The sequence below is a fragment of the Pieris rapae genome, chromosome 21, assembly GCF_905147795.1.
Source record: "Pieris rapae chromosome 21, ilPieRapa1.1, whole genome shotgun sequence".
In the NCBI taxonomy this organism is placed as follows: Eukaryota; Metazoa; Arthropoda; class Insecta; order Lepidoptera; family Pieridae; genus Pieris; species Pieris rapae.
Window position 1 is genome coordinate 2,284,688 of NC_059529.1, and position 9,915 is coordinate 2,294,602.

Here is a 9,915-nt window from a genome sequence, read left to right on the forward strand (position 1 = left end):
TACAATTGTAACAGATGGCGCTGAGTTAAAGGTAGTTTAGTTTAGGTCCGTGTCGTGGTACCAACGTTTCACATAAGTTCTCCTACGGTTTCCCTTCATTAATTTACTACTATGTAATATAACAAAAACCTTAGCCACAGCAACGCTTGGCCGAGTCTGCTAGTTTATGAATAAAACAAAAAATATTAAATATAATCTATATTCAATTTCGTTATACAATAAATATACAGTTTCATTTATTTTTTGAATACATTTGGTTTGTCATATAAAATAAATAAGCGACTTACGCCCAACCCCAATAACATATCTCAATCCAGTTTTAATTTTCAATAGACATCTTAATCCAAATATTGATAAGTGTGCCAACCAATCGACGGATTGTAATAGTCATCTGTCGATACAAGCTATCCATGGTACGTCGGATCAGCGTATGTGGATATACCTTTGTATGAAAATGACAGTTCAACTGTGCCAATATCCTATCTTAAGATTTTAAGTTACAACAGTTTTTAGTATAATTAAAAAGCTATTTCATGTGTTTTAAACATAGGCATGTAAATTTTAAATTGTACGGTTTTATTTACTTTATTTGGTTTATATTGATTATCAAATATGAGTGTAAAGAGCGAAGAGGTGGCATTCTATCCGTCGCCAAAAATGGATTGTCTTCGTAGGGTTTGGTTATTGGGATGCAGATAGGCGATCGATCGACTGTCACGGTCTGATCTCAGATTGTTTTCAATCTGAGATTGTGGATTAATTATTAGGTTCGGGCGTTATAAGTGCACAAATAAAAATGGAGACGATTCTAAGTACGTCACCAAATAAATGCCAATATAGTAATTATTGAGGTAAAGTTAAACACAACCAAAATTAATATTGTCAGTTGAAACCAATTCAAATAAATTTTATAAACAGCAAAACATAAATACTGATTCACTTAAACTAATTATTTCTACCCTATCCCATACAATTTATAGCAATCATACCTGTTTAGTTACTAATTAATATATTATGTCAAATCTTTAAATTAAGATAAATAACGGCCAGGAAACAATCATGTGAATAAAACCTGGCCTTTGTTTGAATCACATTAAACTATTTTTGTTTTCTATCGTGAATTTGATTCACTCCAAAAAATATCGCCCTGTTGCCTTACAAATAGAAATTCTGCGTTCAATAATTCTAAGTTTATCTGTGGTTTTTAACCGCTTAGTTTACGGAATAATTGTATATTAAACTTGGAATACAAGTCGAAGTATCCAATGTTTTGTTCCAACATCTTTATTAATATTAACTTATATCAGCCACGTAAAAGCACAAACTTTACATTTATTAAATGTCACATCAGAAGTCTTATAAAATAATCCTTATGATACCTTCATGCCAGTATCAAGGTTGAGGAACTGCTTCATCAGCTCGTATGTGGAGAAGGAGGTGGCAACCATCGGAATAGCCCTGATGTAATTCACACTCATACCACGATATAATCCTTTTATCACGCCGTTTTCGCGATAAATATGCGCGAGTGTTGAAAACATACCGATGCTGAAAAATATTTGTTTTATTAGTTTTTTTGCTTTAAAATCGACGTATTGGATTTAAAATGCAAATGGTCTCCTACAAAAAGTATATGCTCTTACGCAAAACATGTGTGTTACGTTGCCGATACAAAGAGTTAAATTAGTAACTAGCTCTGAAAGATATTAGTATTTTAGTTTTATTTATAGCACATGTCACAGTAAGTAGTTAAATAAGAGAGTAAATGGAATCTCTAGACAGTTAATCGAATATCAATATTCCATCAAGTCTCTAGCGATTTGATTGAAATAAAGCAACGTCGTAAACGTTTAACTATCTGTCTGACCAAAAGCCAGCGCGTTGATTAATAATGTAAAACAAGATGGTGGTCACGATACCAGCTGACTGCTGTTTCTTTAGTTTGGCAAATGTTGGTTAGGTGAATGGTTGTGTTTCGTAAATGGTTACTCAGCATATTAAAATTATAAAATAAATGGAGGAAAGGGTGAAAATCGATCTTTCATATTGCTTTCCAATAGCAAATAGATATTTTTCTGTGCCCTCCAACCCAATTATATAATTTTTAACCTGTAACCTCTACAGTAATAATGTTATGTGCGTTAATGAGCCACGTTTAAACAAACCATACAAATTAATTACATAGATAGCTTAAGAAGAACACTATTATATAGTCGCACTAATAGTAAATATAAGTAATTTTGTAGATATAAAAAAAAATAAGATAATACAAACATATTATAAAAACAAAATTATATACAAAAAGTACGAACCTTCTGTTATTGTAGCCAACCCCAGTGCAAGAAATATGCAATAGAAATAGTGGTGTTAGAATAAATTAAAATTATAATACAAAATAAAATATAACCCGTTAGTATTACAACAATTTATACGCATTGAACCTCGGTACCAATTTTTTATTATTTTAGCATTAAAATGGCTGTATACGAAAACTTCAATAAAATTTTAATATGCATACGCTATTCATAAAAATTGTCTACATGCGTGAAACACGTGTTATATAGATAATTATTTAATGATGTCGGTGAACTTTGGAAGTTTGACGGTAAAGATAAAGATTTTCTACAAATATTATAACAAACGTTTATTTAAAAATAAAATATGTCCATGAAAAAAGCTATCTGTAATCGATTTTTTAAGAGGAAATCAATGTTTAGCCGGCCAGAGACAAGGCGGTCTCCTCACGATGATTTTGTTGATGGTACGAGCGAGTGTTCAATACGCACTTTAAGTAGCGTGGTACTAATAATAATATTAATAGAAATCTAGAAATACTTCATACAGAAAAAAAAATATATTCGATAAGTGGTCCCTTATTAGTATACAATACTTCTACCAAGGATTTGTAATAATCAATCGCAAAAAATACTAAAGCTATTCTAAAAATTATCACGATAGGAATTCTACTTATATAACTAATTATGTCTAGATTATTAAAAAAGTATAAAGCGAGAAAGATCGCTAGACTATACATGCATTTGTATAAAAGTGAATATATTTTTATAATATAATTCCTGTTAATAATCTCACCCAAAATGTTTCGTAGCTGGGTCCATAGCCGCCAATTGCATCCGCCGTCTGGTGACATCTAGTGGATAGGAAACAGACTGTGCAACTGCCCCTGCTAGTCCACCGCACAGTAATTTGCCCGGTACTGACAGGACTAGGCCGCCTAAAAAAAAAGATTTACATAATTATTCATTATCAAATCAAAATATCTTTATTCATATAGGTAAACTTGTACACTAATGAACGTCAAGAAAAACAAATTAAATTAATTGTAAATGTACACTTACAACCAGTTCGCATGTCGCCTTTAGATCGTCAAAAGTGTTATTGTATCAAAGACAATATTGTTATGATCTATGCAATTTCCACAGAGCCTATTAAGTAAGATAAAATAGGTATTCAATATTAAATCTCTTTTAGCTATTGTTTGTTGTTAAGGTTAACGTATTTTTCCCTTGAAACAAACTTAAAATTCTTTAACACTTTATATTATGTTTAGAAGTAATGTATATATATATATATATAAAAATACACATACCAGTATTTCTATCGCATTTTCTACACAAGGACGTCGGGAAATACTTCATACATAGAAATTTCAGTGACTCGAAACAGTAGAAACTGAAACCTGCATACGGCACCATTCCTACCATTGTTGGGACGAAACCACGGTACAACGCACGTATACCGCCCTCCTGCAAACATGGAAATATTAAAGAAATTTTATAATAAAAGACTAACTTAAAAGTTATAAAGTTAGATAGTATCTTCAATGCGACTCTTATCCGAGGTTCGATTCCCGGCACCAGTTGAGCTTTCTATGTGCGCATTTAACACTCCGGAAGTGAGGAAAACGGCATGCTTTAAACGACAATTCCAATGAACCAAAGCGACATCGTGTCAGGTACAGAATGCTGATCTATTTAATTATGCATATAAGATAACTCATAACAAACTAACTGCTGTGGTGTTTAGCCAGCGTTGTGGAATCTGCTCCACAGCATAATAAGCCAGGGCCAGTTATAACCACAACGCCGAACATTTCACACAAAAATGTACTTTAATCCTTTTTTTGCTATCCATTTTTTTTCTCTTGATTATTAGTACAATTATTTTGAGTATCGTTAGTAATAAATAATATGCTATGAATACAGAAATCTCAGACCTTTAAAGTGACTTATGTTATACGTATACTTTACTTTTTACTTTGACATATTGTTATACGTAGTTGGTCCCATAGTTCTGTCGCATGAATGAAGCATGAATTTTAGAAAACAAATTATTGCATTCTACTTTTGAATGTTTGATTTTGTTTTAAAACAAAAAACAATCACATTAATATACATAATTAATAATTTTAAAAAATTTATTTATATAATATATACATTTATATATCACTTATTAAAATCTGATCAGTACTTTTGTTTTTGTCATTTCCATTTATGACAGAACTTTGGGACCGACTACGTACAATAAAACTTTAATTTTACTCTGAAAAGACCATGAACTTATAAATGTTCTTACCGTTCTAAACATAGTAGACGCAGCATGAGCAATTCCTGTATATCTGTGTTCGCCTGTAATTTGAAAGGCCAGACGAGCTCGGATAGTATCAAGAGGATATGTGAGCGTCACTGAAGTGAGACCTGCTCCAGCACCGGCAATGAATTTGTCTCCATGTTGAACCATGGGTATGCTTAGACCGCTCAAATACTGTAAAGAAATATGCCAAAACAAAATTGCTTTTATTTAATGTATTGTACCATCCATAATATTATTGAAGTTATACTTCTTTTGGGGCGATGGAGAAAAATGATGAGAGTGAATTTTTGCGATGAGCGCGCAAACCGACACCTGAATTCTACATCGTAAAGTTAGGTCTAGGTGGCATGAAAATCGATAACTATGTTCTAGTTGTATATTCAAGTATTTTTATATTTAGAATTTCATATATGACGGTGATAGTATTTACTACTGATTGATTTATTAAAAGAAATCTTTTTGATTAATTTTAATGTTTATCATTAATCACTACTGCATTTTTGTTATTTTTTTTCCATACGCCGAAGAAGTATATAACTTCTATCGCGTGTACATAAGTACACACACTCTATTTTTTTAAGCTTAATATGTCGCGATAAAACATCCTAAATATTAAATGTAAATAAATTATAAATCAAGAATCGTTACGTTACTACATATAATATCATAACTAATAATAAAAATGTTGCGATTTTTTTCATTATTAAGATTTTCAGCGAGAAACCCTCGTTTTACAACACTAAGCCATTGATAATTAATTCTCTTGAACTAAGGACTCGAAACTCTTTCTACTGGATAGATTCAACACTGTCGTGTGTAACAGCTATAATAAACCCCTTTTTTTTTAGAACAGGGGTCAAACGGGCAGGTGGCTCACCTGATTTTAAGTGATACCGTCGCCCATGGAAGACATGTTAGAGGGCTCGCGAAAGCGTTGCCGGCTTTTTAAGAATTGGTACGCTCTTTTCTTGAAGGACTTTAAATAGAATTGGTACGGAAATACTAATTAAAAGTATTTAGTTTATAATTTTATTAGAGAAGTTATTCACACCTCCATAAAACAACGATTCAAAGTGAATCGTGCAACTAAAACAAAATCTGTAGTGTATTTAATTCAGTATTAGAATGTTGGAAACAGATTACAAATGTTCTATCATTTGCTATTTAACATTTCGCAGACATTAATTATGTACAGAGCATAGTACAAGGTATATTATGTAAAACTAACACGGCAAGTTAATCAAGTATGTAAGATGTGTGCTATCCGCGTGCCAAATACGAGCATCTCGGCCGGTTCTTCTATACTAATATTATAAAGAGGAAAGGTTTGATTTTTTGTTTGTTTGTTTGTATGAATTGAATAGGCTCCGAAACTACTTGGCAGATTTGAAAAATTCTTTCACTGTTGGAAAGCTACATCATTCCTGAGTGACATAGGCTATATTTCATTTTCAAAAAAATAGGCATCCTTACTAAAATTACGATAACATTAACATTTGTTTATTATTTGATACAATTCTAACAGATGGCGCTGAGTTAAAGGTAGTAGTTTGGCAAGACGACGTTTGCCAGGTCAGCTAGTATCAAATATTTGAAGTTTCACCTTCGGACGGACACGATGATTGACTTCAATTTTACGTTCTAGTGACCCGAACGCTTCTTGCTTTATTGGCAATAAAAATTCATTTATAATTCCCCTATAGCGAATTGGGGTGATTCAGGAACGTGTATTCGTCTCTCGAATGTCAACAAGGTATTAGATTTTGACATACGTCTTAGTTCGAGTTCTGTCTCGTTTCGGAGTCTTACAATTAATGTAAACCGTATACGTTGGTAAATTTTAAGTTAATGCAAAAAGATATGTCAATTGTTTATTTATTTATTTATTCACACTTCGGTGTAATACTTATAACACTAATAAAAGAAACAATACATAAAAATGACATGGGATGCAAGGGGCGGCCTAATCGCTAATAAGCGATCTCTTCCGGGCAACCCTAGTAAGAAAATAACTTAAAAAAAAAAATTATGAGTGCAAAAAGTGTCAGAAAACCAATGTTATATAATAACAAATATTTATGAATAGAACCTTAATCTGAAGAAAAAAAAATAGGATATTAATAACTAACTAAAAACTAAAAAGCTAATCTTAAGGATTTATGAATAGCGAATAGCGACGCAATACAATATAAAACGAAAAAGCAAATAGTGTCTGTGTACCATACTAATTAATTAAACAAATTATTAAGGAGAATTATTAAGCATCGCAAGTAGATTTAAAAAATTAATAGAAGCTGCCTATCTAGATCTAGACCTAGAATCCTAGTGTGGGGGTCAGTGAACTTGCACTTTTTTTGGAATGAAACCAGTAAAGTTCCACTCAGGCTGCTTTGGTGAGCGTAGCTCTGCCGGTAAGGCACGCCGAGACTCGAACCTCGGCTTAGGCTGTCGTAGGATGGTCAATCGCCTGAAGGGCAGGACGAACGTTTATTGGAGTGAGCGGAGTACGAAGTAAAGGAAAAACCCGCCATCCCCGGAGAAGGCATTGTTTACCCTAATCATTCATCATTCATCATTCAATCAGTGATTGGATCATCTGATTCCGTCAGGACATGTCGGGGCCTCCTATGACCTCCTCCTTACGTACTTTTACCACTTATTTTGTATAATGTGTAATATTTTTTATCTTCTTTTTGTTTTCAAAGTTTAAAAATATTACTCACGCTATGCTACTTATATAGCTTTAAGTCATCACATATTGTGTAAAACCAGGAGTACTAAATGAGCGACAAACGCGATTGTCATTTCTTTACTTATTTAATATAGTTTAGACTTTAAAGGATGGTTACGACAGAGCTACATGAGATGACGAAAAAGTTACGCGACGAAGGAGGTAAATACTCTGTGTAAACTTATTTGATTTTGCAACATTATGATTTATAATAAAATTGTTTACTGACAATAATATAAAGAGAGAACAAGTCAATCTTAAATTACCACCAAACAAGTTTTATTTAAAATATACTACTATTCCGTTTCTTGAAAAAGTGATAGCTACTTGAAAATAAATTTCTATTGCAACAACAGATTAATTGCCAGCTTTAGTATTATTTATAAGATTAAGCAAATATAAAAACCATAATAAGTTTTAAGGATACTAATATAAAATAATTATTGAACATTACAATTGCAAGGTTATGAAATATAAAAACTATTGTATTCATAATAAAATAGAAAGAATAACAATAAAATATTTACTCTATTTTGCAATAACAAAACCATTATTAAAAGTAATTAGAGGGATAACTATTTTTTTACACAAATCCATCATTAAAATATTAATTATCATAATGAGCTTTTAATGCTAGACTAATTATTGCAAATTTAAACATTTGCTATAACTATTCAGATGTTTGTAGTTTTATAATTATGTAGTATTTAATTCTTTAAGAATTTATTTGTTTAAAACATACATATTATAATCTTTGAATTAAATATATATTACAAAAATAAAAATGAGTTTTGAATCATAATCCAACTATTGAATAATTCAATAATAAATTACGGGATACTGCCACAAAAATAAACTTAAATGAAGACAATACAATAATTTTTTCCAACTGTTTTAGTAACTGTTATTTTGAATATGTATGAAATGTAATTCTTACCTTTTTATAAATCTCGAAACTTGTAAACTGTGATGCTGCATATGGGAATATCCTGACCATTTGAGCTCCATTTCCTTTATAAAGAGCGAGAAACGATTCATGTTTCACTATTGCCATAAGACCTCCAAATACACCATGATGTTTGTATTGTAATGACTGAGCTTGTAGTAGGATCTTTATTCTGTCTAATGGGGCCACAGTGGTCTTGGCACACATACCAGCCACACCTAAAAAAATGTTTTATTTTGAAAAGTGAGAACAAAAATGTATACATGCAAACAATGATTAAATAAGTTTCTTACAACCCTACGAAAAAACTTAAAGCAGTTCCCATAATATTTTTTTATGATTAACCAACTTTTCTAAGGAAAAGATAACAAATATCTGAATGTATGTAATATCTCACAACCATAAAATAGAGAAAAAAAATACGGCACATACCTCCGGCCAGCAAATTTCTAAGGATAAAATCCAGATTACTCTTTGGTTCAACTTTTAGTGCCATCTTAGTTATTATTGTTTGACTTGATCAAAATAAGAGAAATCGTCTAAACTGATTTGCATATGAAGTCGATAAAATAATTCACATTAATTACAAACCAAACATTTCTTTACGATTTGGCACGCAACATTTTATAATAAACTTTCTCCAACGTAAACCATTTTCTATGGTGTTTGAAAGTTCACCGTATTTTAAATCAATATGATTTTTTTTAAGCTACCGGTTTTAAGTTCATTAAAACACTGTTACATTTTCTTCTCAAGAAACATTTTTAACACAATAATAAATTAAAGTTAATAAGCGTTAAAATAAATCTTTACTACAACACTACCATTCCGCTTCGAAGGCTAGCAAAATGTCAAATGAAAATAACGGTATAGGATTGGGACATTCGTAAGCAGCTGACGGATAAGTCATTAATTGTTAATGATAGATGACAACGGTCATTTGTGTTGCTATCGTCAAATTAATTAGTGAATATAACATAATCTACTCCTCGTTTGACGATAGTAATAAAATATTTTTACTTTACATTCGTATTTTAAAGATCTATGATAAGAATATATAACACGTCACTTCCTTTAGATACTAGCGCGCTTTTTAAACTACATAATAATCGTATGGTATGTTATGGTAAGAAATTGATGCTTTATAGAAATACATTACTATTCTTCATGGCTAGCGAATTAGAGATAGATTTCCACAAAAACTAATGAAAATTATAGTGATAAGTTTCACTTCTGAGTTTCACAAGGCTTCGTATTTATAATATTTTTCTAGAAAGATAGATAGTGTCCTGTGTTACTTTGTTCTAATATTTTTTAAATATTTGACCACTTGGTTACGGATCTTTAAGCACATTGCATGAACTAATTAATAACTTATATTTTGTTCGATTCAATATAATCGTGACCCACAACTGAAAATAAGAATTCTTAAAATTCTAACAAAAAAAACTTTTTCTATTTAAAAAAATCTAATTGCCTCACCATTTCATGTTGCGCATTATTTTGTAAAGTTGGAAACTTCCATAACAAATCCTTAGAGAAATCAACAGGCGCGGCGTGGCATTTGTATAAATGGTACCTTTTCATTGATCGGTACTCCACGAAGCTCTGAAGGTCACCTTGAACA

At 31.3% G+C, this 9,915-nt stretch overlaps 1 protein-coding gene across 3 annotated transcripts; it reads right to left on the minus strand.

Annotated features, from left to right (window-relative positions):
• Positions 1 to 679: 679 nt before the first annotated feature.
• LOC110995466 (graves disease carrier protein) lies at positions 680 to 9,903 on the minus strand. 3 transcript variants are annotated; one of them, XM_045632785.1, is made up of 7 exons: positions 9,771 to 9,903; positions 8,280 to 8,506; positions 4,594 to 4,782; positions 3,608 to 3,764; positions 3,091 to 3,232; positions 2,313 to 2,315; positions 680 to 1,548 (listed from the first exon to the last, which is right to left on the minus strand). In XM_045632785.1, the coding sequence occupies exons 2-7, from the start codon at positions 8,493 to 8,495 to the stop codon at positions 1,371 to 1,373; spliced, it is 885 nt and encodes a 294-aa protein (XP_045488741.1). In that variant the 5' UTR covers positions 8,496 to 8,506; positions 9,771 to 9,903; the 3' UTR covers positions 680 to 1,370. The 3 variants fall into 3 exon arrangements, with proteins under 3 accessions (XP_045488741.1, XP_022118331.1, XP_022118332.1); XM_022262639.2 differs by lacking the exon at positions 9,771 to 9,903 and adding an exon at positions 8,721 to 9,138; XM_022262640.2 differs by lacking the exons at positions 2,313 to 2,315; positions 9,771 to 9,903 and adding an exon at positions 8,721 to 9,137.
• Positions 9,904 to 9,915: the final 12 nt, after the last annotated feature.